This window comes from Diceros bicornis, chromosome X (genome assembly GCF_020826845.1).
Source record: "Diceros bicornis minor isolate mBicDic1 chromosome X, mDicBic1.mat.cur, whole genome shotgun sequence".
Lineage (NCBI taxonomy): Eukaryota > Metazoa > Chordata > Mammalia > Perissodactyla > Rhinocerotidae > Diceros > Diceros bicornis.
In genome coordinates, this window is record NC_080781.1 from 137,538,842 (window position 1) to 137,550,582 (window position 11,741).

The 11,741-nt window shown below is 62.0% G+C and overlaps 1 protein-coding gene and 1 long non-coding RNA gene across 2 annotated transcripts; both read left to right on the forward strand.

The window, feature by feature from the left end:
- The first annotated feature begins 317 nt into the window (after positions 1 to 317).
- Positions 318 to 5,595, forward strand: LOC131400189 (uncharacterized). The gene is made up of 3 exons (XR_009217354.1): positions 318 to 592; positions 3,500 to 3,558; positions 5,195 to 5,595. It is a non-coding gene; the product is annotated as an uncharacterized LOC131400189 (long non-coding RNA).
- A 583-nt stretch (positions 5,596 to 6,178) lies between these two features.
- Positions 6,179 to 11,467, forward strand: LOC131400412 (extracellular matrix protein 2-like). The gene is given in 7 exon segments (XM_058535146.1): positions 6,179 to 6,296; positions 6,596 to 6,670; positions 7,135 to 7,236; positions 7,477 to 7,634; positions 8,082 to 8,225; positions 10,273 to 10,595; positions 11,068 to 11,467. Coding segments are annotated over 7 exon segments (1,101 nt in total). The 3' UTR covers positions 11,249 to 11,467.
- The last annotated feature ends 274 nt before the right edge of the window (positions 11,468 to 11,741 follow it).

The following is an 11,741-nucleotide window of genomic DNA, read 5'->3' on the forward strand; positions in this document are numbered from 1 at the left end:
GCATTCTGACTCCACCCACTTCCCCCACTTGCAACCTCCACCCTGGGCCAGCCACGATCACCTTTCCCCTGGAGGGTGCAGCTGCCTCCACACTGGCTCCAGTCTTGTGCCCCCAAGCCCGTGTTCCACCCCACAGCCCAAGGGATCCTTTTATAATGTAAGTCAGATCATGTGACTCCTCTGCTCAGAAGTCCATAGTGGCTCCCTGTTTCCTTCAAGGTCACCCCACACTCAGCCTGCTCTACCACGTTGTTCTCCTTGTTGGTTCTCAAATTGGGCCAAACTCTTTTCTGCCTCAGGGCCTTTGCACTGGCCATCCCTCCTTTTTGGAAAGCTCTTTGCTAGAGCTCTTTTTTTGTAGCTATCGCCTTTTCACTCATGTCTCCACCCAAATGTCACTTTCTCACAGGCCTCATCTGATCCCCTGTCAAAAGTGTCCCTCCCTTCAGTCATCATGGCCAGCCCCTTTCCTTCTGATGGGGTCCCTGTGAGTGCAGGGAAGCTGGCTGTGTGATTCACTGCTGCACCGCACACAGTGCCCAGCACAGCAGTGCCTGGCCCACAGCAGGGGCTCAGGAATGTTTGGTGAGAGGTAAGTGAAGACTCTATTCTCCAATCCTCCCTTGATGGGAAGAGAGCTCTCAGCTGCACAGTCCTAAGGAGCCTGGAGGGACGAAGAGCACTGCTTTGGCATCCTCCGGGCTGCCAATTTGAGTCCTGACTTGTGACGGTATGTGTGTGCTTGGGTGTGCACGCATGTGTGGACAGTGGGCCACGTGGAGGGGAAGGGCAGGAGAAGAAGAGGCAAGAGTCCCTTCCTTGCCCTTAGAATCCTGGGGTTGTGCAGCTCGAAGCGACCTTGATCATCTAATATAGCTTATGTAGGCCCCTTCCAGCTCTCAGATTCTAGAACTTTCTAAGGAGTCCACATCCACCACATTGAGATGGGCAGACTGAGGTTCTGAGCAGGGAGGCTTGCTCCCAACATCACATGACTGGTCAGTCCAGGGCAGAGCTGGGAGCCCAAAACTCTTTCCAGCAACCCCCAGGCTTCATCCATGGTTCCTGGAAAATCCCAACACCCCTCCCACCCTGCGCTCCAGACACCGGGCACAGGGTTAGTGTTGGCCAGGGGCCCTGCCTGTCTCAGCCCGAGTCCACGAGTGAGCTCTGTGTGCAGGAGGCGCAGGCTCCGGAGGGCACCGCTGGTTCTGCCAAGCACCCTGCAGGCTGGCTCTGCTTCATGGGGGTTCCTTCAAGGTCCCCATGATGGCTGGGCACCCTGAGACTGGACAGAGTAGGTTGCTGCTGGGCCCCCAGTGGGGGAAGGGCAGCAAGGACAGGACTCCGCGGGAGGTAACAGGGGAACTGAGAGTGCCCCAGGCCTCGCCCCTTCCTGCCTGGGTGGGTAGGAGCGGGGTCTCTCCCTCCTCCAGGCCGCTGTGCCAGAGAAACCTGGGAGCAAGCTTCCCCCCGCCCCCAGCCCAGCTAATGGGAAGCAGATGGCAGGATGTTTAGTCAGCGCCTGGGGAGCTGCGTGAACAGGGGAAATGGGTTGGGGGCCAGGATTCCAGAATCCATCCCCAGGCAGGGGGAGGGGCAGAGCCAGGACTCCCTCCACAGTCTGTCTCCAGGGGCCCACCTCAGGCGGGGTCCTACCCCCTCCTCAGGCGATGCCTGGACCAGGAGGCAGGAGGCAGGAGGCCTGGCCTCTGGCATCTGACTTGGGCAAGCCCTACCCCCTCTCGGTTCCTTCTCTGTAGTGTGTGTGTGGGGGTGTTGTGCTCAGTTCCAGGATCCCCGGGTAACCTCACCTTGGGCCTCCTGTGCCAAAGTGCTCCCCCCCTCAGCTTCAGCAGAATGCCGGCCCAGGACATCCTGTGTCACCCACAGGCACACAGGCAGACGGTGGCTTCATCTTTGGCTTCTAAGGTGCTTGCTCACGCTCATTCCCCAGACAGTCCCTGTCTCTGGTCTGTGTGTGGCATGGTCCCAAATTCAGGCCATAAACCAGAGCCCTGGATGGGATGGGGGAGGGGAGTGCCAGCAGACCCCATGTGGCTCATACAGGACTATTAGCTGGCATGGGGGCTCCGAGAAGGAGCGACTCCCACGTCCCCTCCATACCCCACGTGCGGTACATCTGGCACTCAGAACTCAGCCTGCTCCCCAGACCCAAGTGGGCCAATGCTGAGGAAGCCAGTGAAGATCCACTTGCTGGGGACTCCCTGCCATGCCCCGCCCCCACCCCCTCCTGGGTCTCATGCTCTCCCCAGTGGCCCTGGACAGAGACCTTGAACTCCAGATGGCAATGGAAAGCTCCTTTGTAACAGCCCTTCTGGGCCCTGCCCCACCACCCTCACTTCCCCTCTCCCCTCCACCCAAGCCTTGCCCACAATTAACTCATTTTTTAAGATAGCTTCCAAACATAAGTCAACGCTGGACAGAGCTGTAGGAAAAGCTTCCTCAAGGCTGGCCCTGAAGAGCGTGTGGTGAGACCAGGCCTCTTTGCCAGCCCCCGCCCACCCTTGGCTCCCACAGCCAGGCTTGAGGCTGGGACCCTCTGAGGGCTCGCCCTGGGGGCCTGTGATCAGACACCCCCTTCTTTGCCTCTTGCTTCACCCCACAGCCCCTGCCCTCAGGCCTGGCCTCCTTTCCACCTGGCCCCATTCTGCCCGGCAAGTGCCCTTCTGACCGAGAGGGCGTGTGTGAGGCATGGGGGCATCTCAGGAGTGCCAGATGACAGTGGTCACACTGGGACCTGGGACTCTTGGCCAAGAAGTTTGGGGACCCTGTGAGATGGCCCCACCCAGGCCACTGCCAGGCCACCCCAGGCCAGGGGGCCCAGCAGCCCCTTGTCACACACATTCCAATGTGGGAGTGGGGCACAGCTGAGGGGCCCACAGGACCTGTTGCCCCCTCCCCCCCCCATTTTATGCAGGAGGAATTGGAGGCCTAGAGGGAAGGGAGATGCCCAGAGGTAGGCAAGGAGCTGGTAGAGGGACAAGGAGCTGAGCTTCGTGCTCCAGCCCCATCCTGAGGTAGGCCCATGCCAAGGTGGTGCTGGGGCCCTAAGGGCCAGGTCCATGCTCACCACCCTAGCTCTGCCCACGTATTCTGTTTCCTCCAGAATTGGGAGGCCTCAGCACTGGCGCACATGGCAGAAGCCCACAGGCTTGGCAGGTTCCAGAGGGGCCAGAGCTGCCATTGCCCAGGTTGCCCTGGCACCTGCCCCCTCTCCTGAGGACCCAGGAGGCCCTGGGGCCTGTGCTTGCAAGGCCCAGCCCCTCTCCTTTCCCAGCCATGGAGGTAGGACCTGGCAGCCTGGAGTGGGTGGCTTGCTCTGTGGTGGGCCTCACAGGCCCACTGTGTGTGAAGACAGAAGCCCCATTCATGGGGGCCACTGGGCCTGGGCCAGTGGAGAATAAATGCAGGCCTTACAGAAAAAGAGCAGCAGCACTCGGGTCCAAGAAAAAAATCAATCTCTCTTTCTCCTCAGGTGGGAGCAGGCGATGTTGAGGGAAGTTGAGGGCAAGGCCTAGGAAGGCGTGTGTTTGGGTGAGTGCTTCCTAGGCCAGGGTGAGTGGGGGGAGGCTCTGAGCGCTGCAGCCAGGGCTAGGAGCTGAGGCAGCAGGACTGTTGCGTGCCATCTTATGTGTGTCCCTTCCTGCTGTGGCCGCCACTCCCACCTCTCCCAGCTATTCATCCCCTCCACCGCCCCAGGCAGCCTGCACGGCCCACGTGAGGTGGCCATGAAGGCCATGCTGCTCCCCATCCTGGCTCTTTGGGTGGGGTGCTACCCTGGAGGGGCCCTGTCCAAGCAAGGGCTGAGCCTGAGAGAGCCCACAGCTATGCCAACCCCCATGGGCTTGCCCATCCTACAGCCGCCACCACCCAGCCCACCTGGGCCCCCCAACGGTGAGTAGGTGGCACCATCAGGAAGAGGCTGGCAGGAAGGGAGCACCCTGCCCTGCTACAGGAACTCCCCTGGGGCTGGGGCAGAGGGAGAGAAAGCCAGTCACCCCAAGGCTGCGCCTACCTTGGGTACTTGGGCAGGGGCTGAGAGGGGCCCAGTGGGCCTCAGGGAACCCTCCCTGGAGGGCGAGGGGGGATTGCAGACTCTGAGAGGCCTCATGCCCATCGCCCAGGGTGGGGAGAGGGGAGGGGAGAGGCCCCCTAGGAGGGGCTGCTGCAGCTGTGGCCAGAAGAATGGATCCGGGTTTGCTGGTGGGAGTTGACTTGGCTGCACAGGCCTACTGGGGAGACTGGAGAAGTGTGAGAGGCTGGAAGTGGGGGCCCAGGGCTGGGATGGGGTGGCACAAGAGGCCCCAGGAGACCGGCTATGGTGTGGCCCTGGTCTCATATGCCAGTGGTTGGCACCATGCTTGGGTGCCAGGCACCCACTGCACTAGGAACCCACTGCCCCTGCAGATAGCAAGACCTGCAGGGAGGCCCGTGGTCGGCGCTGGTTAAGGGGGGCCTGCCACATGGTGGACGGGAGGCCTGGGGGCTATTGCTGCTCCTTTGCCATGGCTGACAGCCCCTCAGATGGCCTCCAGGCTTGCCTCACCCCCAACAACCTACCCACCCAGCAGGCACTGGGGCTTCCACCTCCAAAAGCAAACTGTGCCAGGTGGCAGCAACCCCTCCCCAGGTGAATCTCCCCAGAAGCTGTCCCCACCCCTCCCTGCCCAAGAAGTACCCACAGGGGGCGGGGAGGCACAGGGGCAGGCCCAGCCCCTCTGCCTAGGCCAATGAATCTCTTCTGGGCCCAGCGCTGTGGGCCAGGGGCCTGCCTGTGCCTTGTCCCCACAGGCCTGGAGGGTCTGCAGCAGTAAAGAGCCACTTTGGTTCTGAAAAGCAGGCAGGGCAACTGGGCGCAGGGGCTGCCAGCCTGTGTGCGACATGGAGCAGCACTCTGCTCTCTCTCTGCTGCTTGGGGCCCCCCACTCTGGGGCCATGAAAAGGAGGAGGAAACCAGGGAATCTCTGACACTTGGTAGCCTTGAGGGTCTGTGACAGAAGGCTGAGAGCTCCTGAGGAGAGAAGAGAAAGGCAGAAGTGAGGCCTGAGCAGAAAGGGAAGGAGGGAGGTAAGCCAGCCTGCAGCAACCTCCAGCTCTGGGGGAAGGAGATGCCTCCTCTCAGCCGTGCAGGAGTCCCGGCCACCCCAGCCTACACCCACTCCTTCTGTAGGTCAGGTGCAACCCATTCCTGGGAACAGCGGCAGGCCTGAAGACGGGCAGCTGGACTGGCCACAGGCGCATCCCACCTCCAAGGAGGGAGCCCACAGAGCCCCCACCCAGCCCCTGGCCCCCAGATGGAAGGCCCCTGCCAGACCAGGGCTGGCACAGAGGAAGGAATTGCCCCCAGTAGCCTTGAAGCAGGAGCAGAGTCACAACAAGGGGCCCAGCACTGAGCGGGCCCAGCCCCAGGCCACGGAGGCAGCAGGGGCTGAGGCGGCAAAGCCCCAGGCCACCAAGCTCAGGCCCTTGCAGGCCAGCAGGGCCCCCCAAGCCCAAGAGGGGTCAGTGGCTGCCAAAGAGGGCCAGGGCAGGAAGGCAGGAGGCCAGGAAGCCAGGAGCAGGGGCCTGAAGACCAGGAGGCCCCCCAAAGGTGAGGACCAGCGGGACAGGCAGGCCCCGGACGGGGCCTGTGGGGGGTGATGGGGACGTGTATGAGTCTGAAGTGGCCAAGGCTTGGTCCAACCTCCACCAGTCTCACCAGTGTCACCAGCCACTCAAACCCCACCCTGCTCTCAGTGTGCCCAAGCTAAGCACCCTTGCGTGTGGGGCAGAAGGGAAACTCTCCAAGGCAGGTCCCCGTCCCCAGCCTCAGGGCCCCTATGTGGGCCTTTGCCCTTGGTGCCAAGGAAAGAGGGCCCAGTGGCCTGTTGTTCCAGCCCGGCTAGCTGTGTCACTGGCAGGTCCAGGGGGCCCCAGGCAAGCCCCTGCCCCTCTGGGGGCCCCTGTTGCTATGTGGCTAGGCTGGGGCTATGTCTCCCATCCTCCAGGGGCCTCTGGCCAGTGTGGCCCGGGGGGCTGGCATAAAAAGAAAGACCACGGCTGAGGCCGTGGTGGCAGCAGCATCTTGAGGACCACAGGCCACAGGCGGAAAGGGCCTGGAAGCAGGCGAGGGCCCAGGCATGGGCATGCAGACCTGGGCACCACCAAGCAGGCCATGTCCTCCCTGCCGGCCTCCTGCCTCCTGGCCCAGGTGGCCATTGCCTGTGGCAATGTCAAAATGAAGCATGTCCCTGCCCTGACTGACTCTGGCCTGACCATGCTCTATCTGGCAGGTGGGTGGCCCATCTCTCCCTGCCCGCCCCGTCGCAGGAGTGAGCAGAACATATGCCCCGGCTCCCCCTCGAATGGGTCTTTGGCCACTGTGGCTACCGCCCTGCTGTGCCCTGGGGATGGCCCACCTCTCTATGGCTCCTGGTTGGCAATGAGAAGATGCCCCAACCTGGGATAGCCACAAGAGCCAGCTCCTTTGAGGAGTGTGTCACTGCTGCCTCCCACCTCATGGGGGAGGTACAGTGTGGCAGAGGGTGGGGGACAAGGGGACATGGACTATGGCTGCCCCGTGTGTGCACAGAGAAAGAAATTGCCAAGATCCCAGCCAACGCATTCCTGGGGCTGCCCAACCTGGAGTGGCTGGACCTGAGCAAGAGTAAGCTGGACGCCCAAGGCCTGCACCCACATGGCTTCAAGTTGTGCAGCAGCCCCTCCACCTGCTCTCCCAGGGGGCCTGGGCTGGGGAAGACAACTGGCAGGTCTGAGATGGCCCCACATGTCCATTGTCCTTGCCCCACTCTGCCTGGGGGATAAGGCCTGGAGGAGGCGCTGCGCAGAGTACCCAGCATGGTGGGCTTCAATGATTTGGGGTGACACGGTCCACAGCTGGGAGTGTGGAGAGTGGCACATATCCTTGGGCCCCGCGAGGGAGCGGCACTCCTGGGAGAAACTGAGGGGGCGTCCAGAAATCCCTAGACAGGCTTGGTCCAAGTGGGAACTAGGAAGCCATGATGCAACCAAATAGGGGTGCTCCCTGAGCAGGATGAGCCCAAAGCCACGCCCAGACGGCCTATTACCGGCTAGCAGCACCCCAGCCCCCTCTTCTCCCCACTCCCCCAGAATCTGACTCGGCTGAAGTGGCTGAACCTGGATGGGAACTCACTGTCCACAGTGCCAGCCTTGCCCACCTCCTTGCAGGAGCTCAAACTCAACTGGAGCTGCGTATGCTCCAGGGGCAGGGCCCAGAGGCTGGGTCTGGGCAGCCAGGGAGGCTGTGGAAAGGTGCAGGCGACAAGAGGGTCTGCCTAGAGCAGCCTGGCTGGAGGGCAGAGGTGGGAGCAGCAGCCTGGGCAAGTGGCCCTGGCCTCTAAGGGTGGGGGGTCTCTGGAGCTACAGCAGTCGCTTCTGGTGGGCCTTCAGAGCCCTGCAGTCTGCTGACCTGCCCCTCTGTCCGCCCTGCAGGCCTCAGCCAGCTGCTGACACTGGAGGTGGAAGGGAACCAGCTGCATGATGGGAACATCTCTCCCCTGGCCTTCCAGCTCCTACGCAGCCTGCTCTACCTGAGGCTGGACCGGAACCGGCTTTGGACCATTCTGCCTGGCCTGCCAGCCTCCCTGCAGGTGAGTGGGGAGCCCCGAGGCCAGGGGAGGCAATGTTGTGGTCAAAAGACCAGAGCATCTGCCACTGGCGAGTAGAGCTGCCCACCGGGGGAGTTTTGACGATAAACCCATAAGGCCTCAGCATCAAAGGGCCTCCCCTCCACCTGACCTAACCTTCTGGAAGCCCAGAGTTGGGCCTTGAAGACCCTCCTGGACCCACTGGGTGTCCCTGAGCAAGGCCTATGCCCTCTCTGTGCCACGTAGTCCACTTGTGCTTGGCAGTACTCTCTGGGGCTGTGTCTTGTGGGGCTCTGCGGAGCCATGGCACTGCTGGCAGGTGTCGCCAGGATCGTTTGCACAGATGACCAGACCCCAAGAGGAACAGAGAAGGTGGCACCTGAGTCCTGTGGACAGGGCCGGGTGGAAGGGAGTGGCAGGTGGGCCCCTCACCCGGAGCCCTGGCCGTAGGAGCTGCACCTGAGCACCAACGCCATCGAGGAGGTTTTGGAGGGTGCCCTGAGCCGCGGCCGCGGCCTCAGCATGCTGGTGCTCAGCAACAACCGGCTCCAGGAGGACCGGCTGGCGCAACGCACCTGGATCCATCTCCCATGAGTGCCGCCACCTGCCCCAGCACCACCCTGACGGGCACGTGGAAGCCAGAGTGAGGCAGGAAGGCAGAGGGCCGAGGGTGGCCCTGTTGCTTGGGCCTGGTCTCAGGTGGGTCGCCTGGGTCACCTGTGCTCCTCCAAGAGTTCCCTCTGTCCCTCCCACCTGGCAGAATTCCAAAGGTCACAGAAACCACCTCCCCTGGCCATGCCTGGGCTCGCCCGGGAGGTGCTGTGGGCCTGGGCAGAGGGGCAGCGCAGGTGGTGAGAGCTGGCCTGGTGCTGGGTTTAGCTGGGAGGCGACAGGGGCGTGGAAGAGATGGCAAGGCACGGGAAAGAGAGGTGTATGAGTGTCCAGGGGCGGCCTTGACAAAGGACCATAAGCTGGGCAGCTTAAAACAACAAGGATTTCTTCTCTCACAGTTCTGGAAGCTAGAAGTGTGAAATCTGGGTGTCATCAGGGCTGTGCTCCCTCTGCAGGCTCTAGGGGAGGACCCTTCCTGCCTCTTCCAGCTTCTGGGGGCCCCAGGTGTTCCTCAGCTTGTGGCTGCATCCCTCCAGTCTCTGCCTCTGTCTTCACATGACCTTCTCCTCCATGTCTGGATCTCCTCTTCCATCTCTTATAAGGACACTTGTTTCATTTAGGGCCCACCCTACTCCAGGATGATCTCATCCCAAGATCCTTCACTTTATTACATGTGCAAAGACCCTTTTGCCAAATAAGATCATGTTCACAGGTTCTGGGTACACATATCTTTTGAGGGCCACTATTCACCCCACTACAGGAAGGGTCCAGGATGAGTCCCCGTGATCTGGTTTGGACAGCTGAGTGGGGCCACTGGCCAGAGGGGTCCAGGAGGAGACCTGGCTCTTACAGGCACTGACTAAGGAGACAGGATGTGGTTCCCGGAGCAGTGGGAGGGCCGGGGAGGTGCAATCCATGGGGTCTGACATGGGGAGCGGGGGGTGGGGGGGCGGTGGTCGACAGGCAGTCCTACCACCATCCCCAGCACGGGAGCCTCCCGCCCTGTGTCCTCATGTTCCAGGAAAAAGTTACCAGGACGTTTGGGTTTAATTATTCCTTTTTCCTCTCTCCCTCTTGCCAAGGGGGCAAAGGAAAGCAGACAGCAGCCTAGGGAGGGGCCGCCCAGCCGCTGTTCCACTCCCGCTGCGGGGCCTGGGCAGGGGGCTGGCAGCCAGTCAAGCCAGGCCGGCGCCGCCCAGCTTTTCTCTGGCTGGTGGAATGGGAGGGGGCAGCCGGCTCGGCAGGCTCAGGAGGCACCAGAGCCCCCACCCCGTGGGCTGAGGGCTGCATGGGCCCCAAGGCCAAAGGGCTGACCCCACCCACAGGGGCTGGAGGATGTCACTAAGAGAGGCCACTTTCCCTGCTCTGACCCATTCTAGAAGCATCACCATCCTCTGCTGCTGCCTTTCCCTAGCCAGTCCTTGTCCCCACCCACCATGGAGCGACCTGAGCTCATGGTGGCCTGAGCTTCACTGCCTGCCTCCCAGATCCCTCAGGGTCGCCTGGCCTTGACCCTCTGGGAGCCTTATTTTTCTTTCCCTCCCCATCTGTTTTCTGCTTATTAGCTTGGATGAGGCAGGAAGAGGACAAAAGCAGAGGACTGTGAGGCCAAGGAAGGGCAGAGCAGGGGCAGGCCTAAGTGAGGAAGATGGGGTGACAGCTCACTGCCCCCAGCTCTTTCCCCAAATTGCAGGTACCTCCATTTGTATTTCCTTTGTCAGATGGAAATCTTAGGAGCCCCGGAGGGTTGGAAAGAAATAGGTCAGCGTTGCTAGCCATGCAGTGAGTGAGGAATGGCCCCACCCAGACCACCTCTTCCTTGCCTCAGGGACAGAGGACAACACAGAAGCCAGACAGGGCCTCGCCTGAAACAGCTCCCAGCTGTTGGGAGCTCTGATTTCAGCTTCTGTCTGGGGGCAAATCCCCACCGTCCTCTTGGGTGTAGACCAGGGACCCTGATTTGGGCTCCAGCTGTTGCTGTGGTTCTGACCAGGTGCCACCCGCTCACCTCAAACCCACCCACAGGAAGCTGGAGACCCTTGACCTGTCCCACAACTGGCTGGTGCATGTGCCTTCCTTCCTGTTGCGGGGCCTCCGGCACCTGGCGCTGCACCACAACCACATCGAGCACATCCCCGGCTACATGTTCGCGCACATGAAGCCAGGCCTGGAGTTCCTGCACCTGTCCCACAACAGCCTGCGCGCCGATGGCATCCACAGCATGTCCTTCCTGGGCCTGCGCACCTCCCTGGCTGAGCTGCTGCTGGACCACAACCAGCTGCAAGCCATCCCGCGGGGCCTTTTGGGCCTCAGGGGGCTGCGTGTGCCGCGCCTGAGTCACAACAAGATCAGGTAGGGCCACCTGCCTGCGCCTATCCTGCTTTCCCACCCCTCCCCACTGCCAGCCAGTGGAGGAAGGGGCAGCTGAGGCCGGGAGGCCCTGCCTGCTAGGTGGGCCAAGGAGGGCTGGCCTGTGGGCTCCTCACTCGGGGGCCTCAGAGGCTGAGGGCGGGATTGAGGAGGGGGGTGGAAGCTGCTCCCGTCCATCCATCTTGGTTGCCATGATGGGAGGCTGTGCCCAGTGGCTGCAGCCAAGGGGGAGGGCTGCAGACAGCAGAATCGAGGCAACAAGGGCTGAGCCCCGAGTGGGGAGGGGGCAGGTGGTGGCAGCGACCTGCCTGACCCTCCGCCCTGGGTCTAGTCTCTGTGCCTCAGTCTCACCACCCCCTCACTGTGGGGCCCTCTCTCTCCTCTTGCGTGATGGCTGCCTCCCATTTCTAGTGTATTCTATTTTCTGCTTGGCCCTGCCACCCCCACCCCACAGACATGTGCCCCTGAATTCCATCTGTGACACACGTGTGGCCCAGGACTCCAACCTCATCTCCACGCAGCTGGAGAACAACCTCATCGACCGGTGCCACATTACACCCACCGCCTTCTCTTGCATCCGGGCCTACCACAGCGTGGTCCTCCAGCCCCAGCAGGGGGAGGGGGAGGGCTCCTAGCCCCACCCTGCCAGCCTTCTTCACCCCTGCTCCTTTGGGACTGGTGGTGGTGGGGGCCCAGGCCCAGCTCCACTTGAACTTTGCACCACTGGGAGAAAGATCTAGAAGACCCTGATGCTTCAGATGTGCCCACTTCCCATTGACTGCTGAGGCCCCTTCACTTAGTAAACGGCCCAGTGGGGTGCCGTGCTGGTTTGGACTTGAACATAATAAATGCATCTCGTTCAAGCCCACGCAACTCCACCAGCCTCCCTCCCTCCCTCCCTCCCTCCCTCCTGGATCTAACCCACATGCACACACCGGTTCCCCGTTGAGCATGGAGCCCCGGGGCCCGTATCCTGGACGCTGCTTCATCAGCAGGGGGTTAAGGGGGCCTGGTTCCGGAAGCTTCTCTGAGAGCCTCCCCACCCCCACCCACCCTGGCCAGGGTCCTGAAGTCCCCTGCAGCTTGGCCCCAAGCCGTCTGGGGGTCAGGCTTGCCTCCTTTACTAAG